The sequence below is a fragment of the Coturnix japonica genome, chromosome 19, assembly GCF_001577835.2.
Source record: "Coturnix japonica isolate 7356 chromosome 19, Coturnix japonica 2.1, whole genome shotgun sequence".
Classification (NCBI taxonomy): domain Eukaryota; kingdom Metazoa; phylum Chordata; class Aves; order Galliformes; family Phasianidae; genus Coturnix; species Coturnix japonica.
The window spans coordinates 7,511,604-7,528,753 of record NC_029534.1 but is presented as its reverse complement, the minus strand read 5'-3'; the positions used below and the strand labels follow the sequence as shown (position 1 = coordinate 7,528,753).

Below are 17,150 nucleotides of genomic sequence, written 5' to 3'. Positions count from 1 at the left end.
TTGGCCGTAACACCAGCTGAATGGACAGGGAAGGCTGCTCATCAGGCATTGGCACAGGCTGCCCAGTGAGCAGGTGGGTCTCCATCTTCGGAGATGTTCCAGAACCACAGCGGTGTGGCACTTGGGGATGTGCCTAGTGGGCACAGGGGGGTTGGCCTTGGGGATCTTGGAGGTCTTCTCTAACCTTAATGACTGTGAATGGACTCAATGGCTGTGAGTTGGACTAGATGATCTTCTCCAGCCTTATTGCTTCTATGACTCTGATCCACTGAAGGTGGCAGACAGGACAGCCGTTACCTCTCAGATTTACTTGGTGGCCTCCATGTAGGTGGGAGGACACGGGGTAGCCCCTGGTGCTTAGCACCCACAGCACTATGTGGAAACACTAGGAATGAGAGGCAGCGGCACTGCCCAAAATGCCAGAGTGGTGGTTGGGGGATAGCAGAAAAATGGAAACCGCCTCCCTCCCAAAGTGTTTAACTAATGGAGGGAAACGTAGCACAGCCTTTGTAAGGTCGACATTTGTTTGTTGTTAAGGATCTAATTAGAAACATGAGAGGGAGCTGAATGGCTGCTTGCTCGGCTAATTAGCGACATGCACGAAGACCACTTTGAACTTCAAGGACACAAAGCTATTAGCGCTTACATCAAAAATGGATTAAACTTCTGTGCTTTTATAATGATTAAAGATGAGCCACTCGAGAGGAAATCCTTTTGTGGGGCTGTGACAAGCGCTGGCTCCCTGATTGCAGCTCCTACAAGTGGAGCTTTGTGTGGCCTCCGCATCGTGCTCAGTGCATGCGGCACCGCCAGCTTGCAGGACAGAGAATGTGATGAAGCAGTAAGTAGTGATGGCTCACAAAAAAGTACAGGACTTGGAAAAGCTGCACTTGAGAACATGGGATGTTGTGCTGTTGTGTTTTTGTTTTGTTTGGGTCTTTTTGGCAAATCGGTGCAGAGCTTCCAGGTGTGGCTGATGTTTTGGGGGAGCCAAGTGCGGCCTTCAGCAGGTGCTGCTCGCATGTTTGCAGGGTACACCAAAGGATGGGTTGGTTTTTAAGCATTTGCTCCACTTGAATTTCTGGTGCACGCAACTCTGTGTAACTGCAGGGGAGCACTGGAACGGAGGCAGGAGCAGTTCCATAGGATCACAATTGTCATCATCACCCTGGCACATCCGGCGTGGTGCATAACAGCTAGGATTGCTGCTAGGTGCAGGCCTGGAGGTGTGAATAAGGAGGGGTCAGGTGCTGCCCCGTCCCTGCTCAGTTCCAGCTGTAATTGCCGTGCTCAGGAACCTGCACACCTCCCGCTGCTTTCTGTCAGTATCCTGGCAGTAGTTCAATGTGCGAAGCCATTTCCGAAAGGGCTGCAGAGACGGAACAAGCTTTTAAAGTGTGACTGCAGATAGAAAATATGGTACAAATAGTGTCTTGTTAAGGCAGAGGGCAGCTCATGGCGTCTCCTGGCCCTATCACCACCGATTTGCTGATGAACGCCACAGTTGTTCTGCGGTTTGTCCCTGTGGGTGGGGGGGCTGCCCGGCCTTCCCGGGGCTGCGCTGGGTCTCTGCAGGCAGCACCGACCTGGTTGTCACAGGAAGAATGCCTCCAGCTGTCAGCACTGACAGCGGATCTGCCTGCCCTGGGGCTTACCAAGAGGGGTTTGCTTTTCAGGTCTGCTTGAAAAGAGCAGAAATGAAGCACAGCTCGGCAGAGCTCTGCACAGCTCTATGCTGAGCAGTGCCTCTAATTGTAGTGCTGGGTTCTCTGCTTTCCTGTCTGTCTCTCACTTTCGTGCTCAGCTAGTTGGGAGCTGTTTGTACGTTGCTGTTCTCTAGGACGTCTGTGTGTTTCCAGCTCATTATTTTGGAGACGTTTTCTAGTTCGAGCATTGATCTGAACTGTAGGTGTGCCGCGTGCCATTTCTCTAAGACATAAAATAAAGCTGCATGTAAAAGGACAGGTAGAGGAAAGTGATGCCTCTGATAGCTTGGCCTGACCACAAACAAATGTGTTTGTGCCTCCAGCAGGAGCTGTGTGCAGTGGCTGGGATATAATAAAAGAGCCTGGATGCAAACATTCAATTCTTAATTCTGTGTCTGTGAGCTTCTGCAGTCTGAATGGCAAGCAAGAACCAGGAGCACTGACGTCTTATTTCACACTGGCATTAATTTGTACATCTGTGGCTGGGTAAATCACATCTGGGCAGTTAGCATCTCAGAACAGCAAGGTGCAAGCTCTCTTCAGCTGCAGCAGTGAGTGCTCAAGGAATTAATGCTGGCCCAGCACTCCATGAGGTGGGTGCAGTGCTGACTGCTGGTAGGGTACTTGTGAGGCTCTAAGCACTAATGATTGGGCTTTGCATGCGATGCTGGAGTTTCTCTGCGCCCCATCCCGTGGCTGGTTATTTAAAGTATCAGCATCACACTGTGCCTGCTGGTCCATTAGTCATGCATAAAGATGTGGTCATTGGTGCTCATGCTTCAGGACACATGGGATGCCTGAGAAATCAGGAGGGAAGCAATCTGTGCTGCACCAGTAGCCCTGGTTTTAGTGATGTCCTCTGCAGCATTTGTACTCGGTTCATTCAATGTCAGTGCAGCAGGTTTGAATGCTTGGGTGCCTCTTGGGGAAATTCCCAACTCCCAGATACTGCAGCACAGTGTCAGAGAGGTGTAAGGGAGTCACTAAAAGCATCCTTTGCTCCACATGGCTGCCTATAGTCACAGTAATATCTCATGGAATGAGATCAAATTACTCTTTAGTTACAGGTGATATTTCTTCTGCAAAAATCCAGGCAGCTCCTCTTAAATCACAAGAATCAAATTAAATCCCAGGAGAGCTGAATCAAATACCCCAAGCACGGTGTTGCTGCTGTCCCAGTTGAGCTCCGTGGCCCATTCCCCACCCCAATCCATACCTGTTCCTAAATGTTACCCTATTGTTTCCTCCTTCAAGCTGGAAGCTGATGCTTGCAGCACCTTCTATGAATTTTTCATAAAGATAAAAACAGCCTAATCTGGAGAGCTTTGAGTTCTGGTAGTGGGTAATGGCTTTGATTTAAAGCATTTTGTCTTAATGATAGTTATATTGAAAATTTCCTGCTGCTTTCAAGCACATGGAGTTATTATCATAAACATTGGTGGTAGAAATGCCTGCCAAATTGTGCGTGGCTGTTTATGGCAGATGAGAGAGTCATCCAGAAATTAGAGCTCTGGATCAACAAGTTGTTGAGAAGCGTGTTGGTACGGAAGGGCTCCATTGGGTGTGGAGGAGCAGCGTGCTGTGGCACTGCGCCGGGCGCAGGGAGAACTGCAGGGCAGGAGCTGAACGGGTGCTTCCACTTGGCTTGCTTCTTTATGTTATTCCTTGTGCAGAGCTTCTTGTGTTTGCTTCTCTTGAAAAAATGAGCAGATGCATGCTTTGTAAATGAGGATGTGTTTCTAGGGGAATATTTCACCCTTCTCTTTTTGTTTTACACGTGTTGCTCTGCTCTCTGTGCTGTGTTCTGCAGCATCACCCGCTCTGAGCAGCACCTCCACCAGCGCCTGTGGCCGAACTCTGCTTCCAGCAATGCCAGAAGCAGATTAGCTCAGCTGCACCGATTGCAGCCCAGGGATTGTGAGCCCTCCCCGGGAGGTAATTGACTGTCATTAGGCAGTCCTCGGGAGCGCTTCGTGCTTGCGGGCAGCGGTGTCTGCGGGAGGGGATGGCAGGCAGTGCTCAGCTGCTCCCTCCATGAGGAGATGCATTTCTGGCTGTGATAACAGGGTGCTGTACTTCATCCTGAAGTATTCTGCCTCTTCTTGAGGAAGAAACAAAGTAAATCATGGGGTGTTTTCTTGCAAAGGTGAGGTTTTTCCTTGTGCCAGTGCAGTAGAGGGGAATGCAGCCACAGGTTGTGCGCTGTTCTTCGCATTGCTCTTTTTTCAACTTTTGAAATCTTTGGAGAATAGTTTTAAAACAAGCACAGCAGTGGTTTCTGATCCCCTTCCCCTCTTCCTTTACCTTCACTGACTTAAGTTTATTCGGGTGGGATTTCAGCATCCAGCTTGCTGTGCTTTACCCATCTGTTTCCCTCTCCCCTCCCAGAGAGGCATCTGAATCCTCGTTAGTGCAATGCATAGCTTGCTAAGGCAAATGTCATAATGAATCCTGACTTAGAAATTTCTCAAGAGTTCATCGGAAGAGAGTTTATCTTTCAGTGGTGACCTTTCTTGTTGCACACAGATTAATGTATGAGCTGGGTCTGTGCTAACACAGCAGTTTGCAGGAGCGGGCGCTTGGTAAGCACGCTCCCAGAGCTCCTCCTGCTCCACGCAGGGTGTGCAGTTCTGAGCCCACAGCTTCAGCCGGGGCTGCCAGCTCTGCTCTGTGCCCCTCATGCAGCTCTGTGCTGCAGCAGTGCATTGAGAAGTGCCTCACACGCATTCCGTGTGTGCAGAGGGCTCTGCAGAAAGATGCCAAGGTGAGTTAGTAATAAAAGAACCTTGCTCAATGCAGTGCTGCCTGGAGATTACAGATGCATTTTAAAATCAGCTCCAAATTGACATTTGTTTTAGCAGAAGACTCAGTAGGTTCTCTGCTCAGACAGAGAAGTGCTCAGGGAGTGAGTGCAATGAGTGTGCGGGGATCAGGGTCTTCTCTGTAAGGAAAAGCACAGCAAATTCAAAGGGAAGCAAACACTGCAGGAAGTGTCCTTGTTCTCAGCTGCTGTCTCTTGATTTCCTTAGGTGCAGGAAGAGCTTCCCCAGCCCAGAAGATGGGGATATCTGGGGCAGGGGAAGATTGAGGCTGGTTAGCTATGACTTACTGACACATCTAATCTTTTTCACATCCCTCCCACCTTGATCTATTGCAGGGCTTTGTGGTGATGCCTGGGGCTGAAAGTCATGTATAGAGGATGCCTTGTGTTGGAGGCACAAAGTCATGGTTTCAGGGCTGTGAAAACATCCAGTGCAATGCTTCCCTGTGCAATCAGTTGATAAATTAGGGCTGAATTCCAGTCTTGTTGGAAACAGGTACAGCACAGTCACTGCCAGTTTGCCAGCAGTGCAATTCCCAACACCCACACTTGGTTGTTCCCAGCTCTGTCCTCTGGATGTCTGACCAGGGGAATGTCTCAGGTGCATTATTCTCAGTGCTCTGTGCCTCTGCACCCTACAGCACCCACAGCTCTTGGACAGCTTCTGCTGAGAGCTGACAGCTTTGTCCTACAGATCTGCATCTCTGCAGAGTCTTAATTTTTCTTTGAGGACTGAAATGGCATCCAAAGTCAGGAGAGTTTTTTGTGTTGTTTTCTGCTTCATTTTAGTCTCAGATTGCTCAAAGGTTTGTGTACAACAGATTTCTTTTCAGGCATTTCTTACCCAAACGCGCTGCATTTTGCGTGTTGGGAAAGTCATTCAAGGTCCCTTTGCTGTTGTTTCAAAGTGATCGTAAAACTGCCTCCAGCTCTAGGTGCGCTTCAGTGCAGCTATTGTAAGAAGACAAATATTTAGCAACTCACCATGGCTGAGTGAATCGTTAAAATACGGCTTTCTGAGGACTGTTTAGTCTCCTGGTAATTATGAGAGCTTTTCTATTTCATTTATCGGGTCTGGAGCAAAGTGTCAGCTCTGTAAAAGCTTCCAGCCCTTTCTGTGAAGTTCTGCAAACAGCTGTTAGCAGGCGGTGCACAAAGCGCTGCCTGGGCACCCCACGCCCCACGGAGCCGTGCGAGTGGAGCGGTGGGCGTGCTTCTGTGTCACACGTTTGTCTGCAGCCACTTCTGTGATCATCAGGATGTAGTACCAAATTGATGCTCAGAAGATAGAAAATTGCCTTTTTCTTACATTACATACCTACAATCAGAAGGACGTTGAATAAACAGCTGCCAACTCCTTCCGCACGTATGCAGGCTGGTATTCCTGAATTACTTAGAGCTGTAAATGGCTGGGGCTGGGCTGTTTTGGGGGATGGAGTGTCTCGCTCTGGCTCCTTGCTGCTCATTTTGTTCTCTGACAGGTTCAGGACAGGCTGAGCACATCTCCTTATCATCTGTTCAGGGCTACAGAGGTGTTCGTTTGTAGGACATTCAACTTGCAGCTCCCTGGCAGCCTTACCCCATGTGTCTCACTGGGGCCAGCTGCAGTGCTTGCTGTGGTGCAAAGCGAAGGGCATCCCTTGTGTCACACAGCTGCTGCAGGGTGCCCTGCTGTCAGCCCAGCCTCAGCTCAGTACCATTTTGAAATGCTTTAATATTTGTTCACTATATCTCAAAATTAAATCCTAAGGCATTCTACAGGCGTGTTCGTGCCAGCCCCAACACGCCATTTTCGTCAGTGGGCTGCAGCAGAAGTAAATGTGGCCTTGCACCCCAACTTTGATTTTTAATTAAATCTTCCATGCACCTCTAGATGAGAGCTGTGTGATCTGGGGACCACAGCTTCTTATTGGTGCAGTTTGCACCTTTTCCCAGGAAGACATGTGCTGCGGGAAGGCAGCCCTGCGAGGCACAGGGCCACACTGCAGGGCTGTGGGCTGGGAGCTGCATGTGGGCTCCATGCAGAGCCCTGCTCACCCCTTGTGCCTTATGCCATGGCTGTCTGCAGCCGTAATCATCCTCTACGCTTTGGCACCCTCTATTTATAAAGAACGTGTCCCTGTGTCCCCACCAGGTGCAGGGCATGGCCTGCCCGCAGAGCAGTGCGCGGGGCTGGAACGCCCATGTCTATTTTGTTCAACCAGAAGGAAGAAAAGGAGAGGAAAAAAGCACCAGCTTATAGTAATAAAGGGCTTTTGAACATCTCAGCTGGATATTTTTCTTCATGAGTGAGAAGGCCAAATGTTATCTTGACATTTAATCTTTAATAATAAAAAAGGTACTTTGTTTGCCAGTAAATTCCAAAATAATCTGTTTACTCTCTCATGCCTTATTACTCTTAACTTGCCAGCTTAGATGACCTACTTACTTTCCCCTGCTACCACTTTACAGCCACGTAAAACCATTTACTTTGCAACATTTACTTCCCTGTCATTGCAGAGCCAACAGTTGCCGTGTTTTTGACTGGTTAATCCATTGGGTTGAGGAACACGTGCCATCAGCACAGTGGGGACAGTCAGGGAGCTGCAGCAGCACAGCAAGATGCCCCAGTTTCTCATTGGTGTGCGTGCTGTTGCAGTTGGTAGGGTCGGTCTGCAGCCCGGTTTGCCTCTCAGGAGCTGTGGCCACTCCTGCAGGGCTGGTGGGACTTGCCCTGCAATGCTGTTTGTCCCCAATGAACCCTGCTCTGTGTTGACCCATGGGCTGGTGGCAGGGCTTATTGCACTCCATAAACACTTCAGGTGCATGGCAGAGGTGGGCAGGGAGCTGCAGCTGGAGGAGGAGGCCAAGGGAATTGTGGCACAGGCTGAGCACAGAGGTGCTGTAAGCTGCCAGTTGTGCCCATGGGCATAGCTCTAGGAAGACTGTGGTGATGCTGTGGCCATGTGGTCATGGTGGCTGGTCAGACCCTGAATTCAGGGCATCCTTAGGGGCCATTTTGGTGTCCAGGGCTGGAATGTGAGAGTGTGACCAGTCAGGCCACAGAGCCAGGTTGGAAGCATCAGGTTGGCAGTGATGTGTCAGCAGTACCATGTCGACAGCATCAGGTCAGCAGCGTCATGTTGGCAACACTAGGTCAGCAGAGCCAGCTCAGTAGTGCTGTGTTGGCAGGGCTGTGTTGGTAGTGCTGTGTTGGCAGGCCATGTTGGCAGGGCCATGTTGGCAGGCCTCTCCCGCTTCCAGCACCATCCCCATCCGCTCTCCCCGCCGCTGACTTTTCTTTCACATTGAATCCTCTTACTCATAAACTTCATATCCAAGAACTACAGTGAGGAATGGCAGAAGCCTGATCATCTAACATGCTTTAATATCTAAATCTATTCTTCAGTATCATTCTTGTTTACATTGTTTTTCTGTCTCAAAAAAAAAATAATATATATATATGTAAAGGGAGGAAAAAAACCAAAATTTTCTTTTCCTTCCACATTAGGAGGTGAGTTGCCATACACCCTCTCCAATTCTTTCTTTTCCTTTGGATCTTTATTTATTTGTTTAATTTTGGTTGATGTCCCCCCAGCATGGTTTTGGAGATGAAGGTAGGTCTTCGATCTCCAAATGTAAAGAAAGGCAAATTAAATAAAACAATATTCTTCTTGGTCATACCTGAAAAATAAACCCAAACTGTTCCATTCCTTATCATTAAAAAAAAAAAAAAAAAAAAAATTTACTATTAAGCTATTTCTACATCTTACCAATTTAAAAGGGCAGGATTTTTTCCAAAGTATCAAATGGATCCAAAACAGTTTTACTAGATGTGATTGAAGTTATTTGCTGTCAACATTTTAATATCAATATTACCACAATGTGTAGTCTCAAACTAGTTCCTTTGTAGTTTGCATGGGATGTGAATGCTGTCTCGGCGTGCCCAGACCTAGAGAACTTGTTACTACTGCATGAGCATCAAGTCAGATGTTGAAAAATATCTATTATATTTTGTGATAATTTGGTAAAAATGAGCACCTACAGTCTCTGGTTGCAGTAGTGTGTTGAATGATTGTTCTTTTTTTTTTATATATATTCATATATATATTTTGGAGCTCTAAGCTTCGTAGTAGTACGGGCTGACTATTCTTCAGTACTCGCTCTCCTATCGCATGGCCTTGGTTAAGTGTTAGAAGTTGGGCCTAGGCTGTTTATTCTGGTGTTTGGCTTTGTAATAACGGTGCATGCCCGGCGTCTGGCCTCATACCCAGCTTTATTCTCTGCACACCAGTCTTGAATAGCTACAGTGCTCAACCGAATTTTGGCGCACCCGCTTCCCCGGCAGGCTCCAACCCAGCCCGGCCCGGAGGCTTCCCTGGGGCCAACAGCCCTGGGCCCGTCGCAGACCTCTACGGCACGGCCAGCCAGGACTCCGGCGTCGGCAACTACATAAGCGCTGCCAGCCCACAGCCGGGCTCCGGCTTCAGCCACGGGATCGCCGTGAGTACTGCGTGCCGGGAGGGGATTTATTTAGTGACACAATAGGGTTTGGTGGTTTTTTTATTGCTGTCTGATGAGCAGGTCACGCACAGCTCCCATAGCCCCTAGCACTGTGCATGACCCTCTGTAGTTGCTGAGGTTTCTTGCCACACTGCAGTCTGCTGCCCCAGAGCTGCTGGAGTTGCAATGCAGACTAGAAACACTTTTCTGAGCCTTATGCTGCACAGACATGGCGTGTTTTGAAGGGCCCTATTTAACAAATACGAGCTTCTGCTTGTTTAGATGGTCTTCCCATCAGTGGAACAGCCCATTGAGGCTGGTGTGCTGCTTGCAGGCAGTGTGCTTGGCCTCTCCTCCCACCCAGGGGAGAAGGGTTTCCTGAGACAACAGGCCTGCCCATGTCCCAGCAGTGGCACGGTGCCATCTGGGCTTGGAGCTTCCAGCCTCTGCCCTAACAGCATCAGTGTGCAATGGAGGACGTGGGCATGGGAGGTGGGAGCTGCTTCACACGGGTGCCTTGAGGCAGCTTAGGGGATTGCTAACGGTCCTTAAAACGTGCAGGTCACAAGTAAGTCACTTCTGTCGTGTTGTCAAGTCATTGGAAACGTATTTCTGTCATGCTGCATGGTTCTGCAGGCTCACTAATTATGGGCGATGGAAATTTGCTTAACAAAGCTGCATGCTGTTTTTCAGATTGCACTGTTTTACTTGTGTGTGTTAGCATGAATGTGGTTAAACCGCTTTAGTGGCTGTCAGTCTCCAAAACAGAAAACCAGCAACCTACACTGTTTTCCCTTTTTCTGTAAAATGCTGAGAAATCCTTTCCTCTCATAGAATAACCATGTCAAAGTCCAGAGAATTCCCCTGAGATTCTCCAAGCTAAAATGACAGTTCTGTTCTTTGACCGCATTGGGTTAGCTGGGGGAGTGGGAGCATAGTGCAGACAGAGTTCCTGAAATGGTGTTTTTACTGCACAAACAACCGGTACCCAAAGAGACAGAGCAGCTGCTGCCCTCCATGAGAGCCCGCTGCATTTAGCTCTGGCCCCGCTGAGCACGCGGCCACACAGAGGACATGGCAGCCTCTTCGGATCAGTTTGAGTACAGAACACAGAATATGATTACTCTGCCAAGAGAGCTGTACCAATTCAGACTACCCCTTCTGAGACCCCTGTTTCCACTTTCCACCTGAAGACTTCCTTGTTTTGGAAAATTTGAGTGGTTTAACCTGGGTGACATCCCAGCCTTTCAAGTAATGAGATGCACGATACAGGCCGTGCTGTCACGATTTGTCTGCACTAAGACTTCTTCAACAGCTGATTAGTATTGGATTTTCAGACTGGCTGCCTCTTAATTAAGGGAATATCCTTCATACTGGGTATACACCAGTTACAGCAAAGGCTCCAGTAGCCCTTTTTACCTATATATTTATTTGACACACTTCATTTACTAACCTGGTTTAAAAACAAAAAAGGGAAAACCCAGAGTTTATTTTTATAACTGGGAGAACGAGAAGGCAATGGTCTGGGAAAGGTCCCTGTAGAGTTCAGCACACAGAGTCATTGGTGACCAGAACACCTTTTGAAAATGCACATTCCATATTCATGCTGACAACACAGTCTTTCAAGTCCTTTGATAATTTCTTGCCAAAAATTAATAATCATCTGTTCCCATGTATAGAGCACTGATGAACTTAACAATTGTACAATTTTAGGGACCTTTGATTGCAACGGCTTTTACAAATGGATACCATTGAAACGTTACACATGGTTGGTTGCCATCTCACTTGGAGGTATTACAGTATATACCATTTGTACTTCGTGCTAAACTGCCATTTCCCTTATATTTACTTTAAGTGAACAATATATATTTTTTCCATCTTCATTCTGTCTTTCCTTGGCCTTTAATCATTCCTTTCTGTGATTTATTTTGTTTAAATCAATTTCCTGGGTTGGAAACTGGAAGGCAGGTCGTTAGCTCAAACCCAGTGCGCTTAGCACAGTAATCTTGAGACCTCAAAAACCTGTGAAAATGAACGGTGTTCCCCAAGCCCCTTTTGGGGAACAGCCAAATGCCACCATCATCGCCATCGGGGGTAGCGGTTCGCTATAAACACACCCAGCTAAAAACAGATGTATTCCACTGCTTTGTTAGAGGGAAACTGTCATACTTAATCAAGGGCTGTACCAAATATCACAACTAGGAGATAACGTTGTAACTAGTAACCATGGAGCAATTATCAAGATTTAAAAAAAATTAAAGCTAAGCAAATTAAATTAAAGACATTACCTAAGTAATGCATCCTTGGATCGCTGCCAGTTTCCTACCCTTTGAACTAAGATCAAGTTAATTAAATGTTTAATTTTTTTTTTTGTTGTTTTTTGGCCTTTGGCATATCCATCTTTGCAAACAAATATTCTTACACTGAGAGTAGCATAGATCAGAAAAGTCAGTCAGTGAAAACTCGAAGGTGCACCCATTGAGTGCATGGATTCACCGTTAGAGCTCATGATCCAGGCACTCAGATGCGATGTGACATCTTTCATTTCTCCCTTAGCCCGTAGCCCAGCGCTGTGTGATCACAGTGTGGCATCAGGGCTGTAGGCAGTCCAGGGGATGGGACCTGTGGAACACATTCAGGGGCTTTAAATTGCATGAAGAGAGATGTTTAGGTAACTGCTGGTGAATAAAGGGGTTTGCTATTTATTCTTCACCTCCCTGTACACGCAAGATCATCTGAAATTCTGTAATGGATTGATTTGGTCCACCACACGCTATCGTTGTGGGAAAGGAAAGGTGCCCATGCGCTCCTGCTTCAATCCCCGTTACTGTCTGCACGTATCCGTGTGCGTTCTCGGGTTGATTTGTCAGAATCCATTGTGTTCTGTGGGCCGCCAGCCTGGGCACGCGGGAGGTTTGAGCAGAACATCGTAATTCAAACTAATAATGCTGCAGTGAGGGCAGTGCTCATCAGATTAATATATCGTAATCATTTTACACTTACCGCAGCACATCAAACTATAACCATCATTTACTGGCCAATATTAAAACTCAAGCCATTAATGACTTAAAAACAGAAAGTGCTTTTACTGTTGCTCGTTACTAATGAAAATAGATTTTGAGAGGAGGAAATGAGCCTTGTTATTAACTCTTCCAGGACCGCCAGGTCTGAAGATCCAGGGGCGCGCGTCCCTCGTGCGGTGCAGCACTTGGAGCAGTGGGGGTGGCCCAGGGCTGCCTGCAGGCCCTGCTGTTCATCTCCCTGCTGGCTGCACACAGCGCTCAGTGCAGGCAGCAGCCACAGCACCAGGCATTGCAGCTCCCCTTAGAACATAACTGCGGAGCGCAGCAGTGTGCCCAGGTGGACATTGTCCCCTTGGGGAAAAAACAGCCATTTGAAGTTGCTGAAGGCGTGGTCTGCTTCCACAGCCCCCGCTGACCCTCCCCCTGTCCTGTGTGCTCCTCTCCTCACAGAGTCTCTCTGGATGTCCAGGCAAAACAGGGCGAAGTTTCTGAGCGGTCCCACAGTGAGGTGACATCGTCAGACTTCAGCACTACATCTTCACCAACAGCAAACGAACTGGAGGTGGCACATGACGGACTTGGGCTGTTTAAAAAATCTCTCTCATCATCTCATGAATCTGCTGTACTATAAAAACAACAGCTTTTAAAAGTATGTATATAAAATCCACTTCTCGTTCGTTTTATTTTCTCGATGGGTTTCCCCCCCCCCTTTTTAAACCCACATTTTTTAGTAGCGTTTTGACATAGTCTCGTAGCCACGTAGACCTAATTCTTTGTGTATCTCGTAGGAGCCTAACCATAGCCTAGCTGTTTATATTAAGGTTTTCTTTTGTTTCCCCCCTTCTTCGCGTCCCCCTGGTCTCTGTAGTCGCTGTTATTGCAGGAGGTGGGGGTGTGGCTCCGCAGCACACGGGTCGTCCCCCCTCCTTCTGTTCGTGCCGTCTTCGTTCACCTGCTCCTATTTTTGGCAATAAGGCGAGGACGACAGACTTTTGGGCGTCCTTTTTCTATAAGTGCTTTTTTTTTGTTGTTGTTGAAAGAGGTGATATAAGGTTTTTTGAAATCGTGAATTCTGAAAAAAAAAACAAATACAAAAAAAAAAAAAAAAAAAAAAAAAAAAAAAAAAAAAGAAAGCCAAACACTGTAAATACAATTCCATTAAGTACATAGAAACTATTAAGAAAGAGAAATACAAACTATTTTTGTGATGGAGTCAGTCTAAGGCAGTTTCTCTATTAAAACAGAAGACACAAGCGCAGGTCTGACCTTGAGACCAGCTGCCCGGTCGGCCCCGCCGCACCGCACGGCTCTGCTCCCATCGGTGCGGCACACCCCGCGCTCTGGCTGTTATTCATACGTGCACAGCTTCCCCCTGACCGTCTCGTTGTCTTTTTAATGTAAAAACTGCTTTTCCCGAGACTGAAAAAGAAGCTCCGGTTTTCCTATTTATCGCATTTAAGGTTCGAAGCACACAGCTGCTCCACATTGCTGCTCCCAGCGCAGGTGGAGCGGCGCAGAGCTCGCATGGGTACCTTTGTTATCCATCACTTTCTGTGTTATTAACGAGTTAGCAAAGCGACTTTGGTTTGTCTGGTTGTGTTTTGGTTTTGGTTGGGTTTTGTTGGTTTTATTTGGGAATACCTCAGTGCTACAAGTTTCACCCTAGGAGCAACGGAAGGTTTTAATTTATTGTAGTTGTAAACAGAATTAAAACAAACAAACAAAAAAAAAAAAAAAAAAAAGGAAAAAAAAGAAAAAAAAAAGAGAAAAAAAATAAAGTATAAAACATCATTGCACTGTGACTGGTAGGGGAAAAACTGACAGTTTCCTATTTGCACATGTTTAATATTTGGCTGTTATATATATGGTCCTCTGTTGGGGGAGGAAACTTATGAAGGATATTTTTTAATTTAATTTTTTTAATATTGGTAAATAGGCCTGCAACAGCAACCTGACGTACAGCGCGGTAGGTGGCATTAAGAACATGCTGTAGCGTGGATATATTTCTTCTTTTTTTAACGTAATATTGACGAGTTTTATTAATATTTTTTTAAATTGTTACGTTTATAAATTTGGTACTTTAGGTACAGCCAGTACAAGACACTGAATGCGACATTTGTTAAAAGAGCTGCTGCACTCCTATTTTTGTAAATTTTACTAACCAGTAGAAATACCGTAGCCGTTCAGTAGACAAGGCAGGGAAGGCGTCTGCGACGGGAGCAAGGCACCGTACTGCTAAGCAGGAGGAGCAAAGCTTGGCTTTCCTCTTACTTCTGAGAACAGAATCATGCTTTTCTGTGTAACGCTTTTGGTTGGTTTTCCTTCTTATTTCCGAACAACCAGGTTTAAGCAAAATGCTGGACGCTTTTTAAATACTGAGACTTTGATGGAGTGATAACAGGAAACGAAACCATTCTTTAAAAGGCAAAAACGGGAGAAAAAGAGAAAGAAAACAAAAAGCAACAAACCAAATTCCCTGAGGTTCGGTGTGCCATCAGGGGATTTTTTATGGCTCTTCTGTCCATGTTGATGATGTACTGTACTACCGGTTGGTTCTCCTCTCCATCCCCTGTCACCTCATAGAATATTCTTTGTTATCATTGTTGTATGTTAATAGTGTATAAAATGGCTATCTTGTAAGAGTGCTGTCCTGATGCTAGTGTAGTGGATCTTCCCCTCCTCTCTTCCCCTTCTAGTACATATTGGTAGGTGTATCGTAATTAAGGTTAACAATTTAGATGTAGTTATTCAGATTTAGGACCAGTAAGGATAGAACTTTCTCTTATTTAAGGAAAAAAAAAAAAAAAAAAAAAAAAAGAAAAGAAAAAAAAAGGCTAATAATTTTGGGAAGGTTTTCTCGTTTGTTTTTGCTTTTTTTCCTTCCTTTCCTCTGATGTTGTTTTTCTTTCCGTTGTTGTTGTTCTTTTCTTTTGCTGATCTGATGCGGTTCCAACTAACCAAAGGTCTCACGGCGTTAAAAATGCTGGCGAACTCTTACGGCATTTTGTAGATCCCCACCCTGTGGAAGGGGATGTGCCATACTACCTTAAATGCTAACGCTAGATATGCAAAACTGGATTTTTTTAATTTATTTTTTAAAAGAGGGAGGCACGGTATAATAAAACGATTTTACTAAGAGAAAAAAAAAAACAAAAAAAAACAAAAAAAAAGAAAAACATATTTTTTTAAGAATGCTCAGAAGAAATTGCTAATCTGTGTGAATATGTTTTAGATGTTTATATACCTTTTGCGAAGTCCTAGTGGCCCATAGCACAAATGTCGTGGAACCCGGTACGTCTCGATGTGGCTACCTATGCTGAGGGTCCGTCAGTGCCCCGCTCATCTCGGACTCCATTCCCAAGGGGTTTTGTTCCTTCGTTCCCTCACTCGGGGGTTCTGTGTACCTTTGTGGCGTGGAGGCTCAGCACGCTTTGCTTTCAGTCCAGCACAGCGATTGACAGCCGCCGGCTGATCCAAGCTCCCACAGAGCGGCTTTGGGCCAGGGCTGAGCCCGCCAGGAGCTGCAGAACCCCAGGAGTTCAGCTCTCCTCCCCAGCCAAAACACAGAAAGTCGTTTGTGATGGGCTCCATTAAAATGAAGCCTGACCTGTCCCTTTTTTCATTTCTTACACTCATCCATGTTCATTTTGAGTCGAATTTGTAGCTTGGACTTTAAGGTAGCATGGCTCTCTTGCTGTATTTTCTTTTTCCATTGTACAGCAGCATTCATTCAGCTGGTGAATGTCACACATCTCGCTAGAGTAGTCAACCATTGGGTAGCTGTCAGTATATGACCTGAAAGGTGTTCGCGTTTCTTTTCCCCCTTCCCGCTCCGAAACCTCCGATGCTGTTTCCATCATGGGTGTGAATGAGGGCTCGTGCTGCACCACCACCGCTCTGCCACTCAGCACAGCCTAACCCAGAACCAAGCAATATTGTTTCCTCCATTTCTCTGCAGGCCAGCCATGGTTATGTATGATATTGCATACGAAACTGTTTACAAACATAAAACAAAACACTAACTCGTAGCTGTCTTTTACGCTATGGAAATGTCTCTTGGGTGGAATCTTTTGAATTCTGTTCGTTGTTATTAATTTTATTTTATTTTATTTTATTTTTGGTGTTTGTTTTGGTTTGGTTTTTAAGCAAAATAGTTCCAACAGAAAACTGAGGGTCGTTCAGTGTAAGACGGGATGCATCGAAGACACACCGCGGGCCCGGGGTCTGCGCGTACACTGTAGAGTTTCATACATACAGAATCGAAGTCGAACCCATTTCTGTGTGTGAACACTACGTGAGGAGATTCTGTAAGCTAAGCAATACTTTAATACTGTAATAAAATTACCAAAAAAAATAATAATAATAAAAATAAGTAGTTTGAGAAGAGTAAATGCGCGTGCCGCGGGTGGGGGCGGCGCTGCCCCGGGCTCAGCTGTAACACCCAGCGGCGCCGGGCCTGCGTGTGTCGCTGCATGGCGGGTAGCAAACTGACGTCGTTCTGTGTCGTGCGAGGTCCGAACTCCATCAGTGCTAGAGTGCGAGTCAAAGCATTTCAGGTGGTCATAAATGTACCTAAATATACTATGGCACAGTGGCGAGCCTAGCCCTTCCTTTTATACTTTAGTATGAACTGATGAGAACTTTGGTAGTGACTTTTTTTTTATATATATACATATATATATGTATCTATATATATCAAGCATCTTTCAGGTCTCTGTGTATGGCTTTCTGAAGCCCTGTTGTAAAATACTACGTGGATGGGGGTCTCTCACATCACAGATGTGGAAAGTATAATTTTATATTTGTATTTTCAAATAAATAAGTTTGTGAAAGGTTTCCATCCTCTACTGTGGTCCAGAAATCAACGTGTTTGTCTGACAAAAAAATACAATAAACTGTTTTGAACAGATCTCCTTGTCCCTGTCATTTAGTGAGTGAGAAGTGCATGGTAGGGGTGTTCCTGACGGAGCTTCACACCTTCCTCACTGCGGGGTCAGTGGGGGTCTGTGTGGAAATGTCAATTTTGATACCACCGACAACATAAGATTTTGTGTTCGCCTCCCAGCTACTGAAATCAAATCTCAGCTAAAAGCAGAGTTGTAAAATAAGCAAAATTTT

General features: G+C 46.1%; 1 protein-coding gene across 15 annotated transcripts in view; it reads left to right on the top strand.

Annotated features, from left to right (window-relative positions):
- MSI2 (musashi RNA binding protein 2) overlaps positions 1-16,941 on the top strand; it is a 187,135-nt gene extending 170,194 nt beyond the window's left edge. For 6 of the 15 annotated variants that reach the window (XR_001559040.2, XR_001559038.2, XM_015881168.2 and 3 more), the window contains 3 exons: positions 8,855-9,009; positions 10,723-10,800; positions 12,483-16,941. Coding sequence is in view for 10 of the 15 variants with exons in the window: in XM_015881168.2 (XP_015736654.1) it covers positions 8,855-9,009; positions 10,723-10,764 (197 nt within the window). In the remaining 5 variants the exon portion in view is untranslated. Of the gene's footprint in view, positions 1-8,800; positions 9,010-10,722; positions 10,801-12,482 lie in introns of all 15 variants that reach the window. The other 9 variants (XR_004309338.1, XR_004309339.1, XR_001559041.2 and 6 more) reach the window with 4 other exon arrangements.
- The last annotated feature ends 209 nt before the right edge of the window (positions 16,942-17,150 follow it).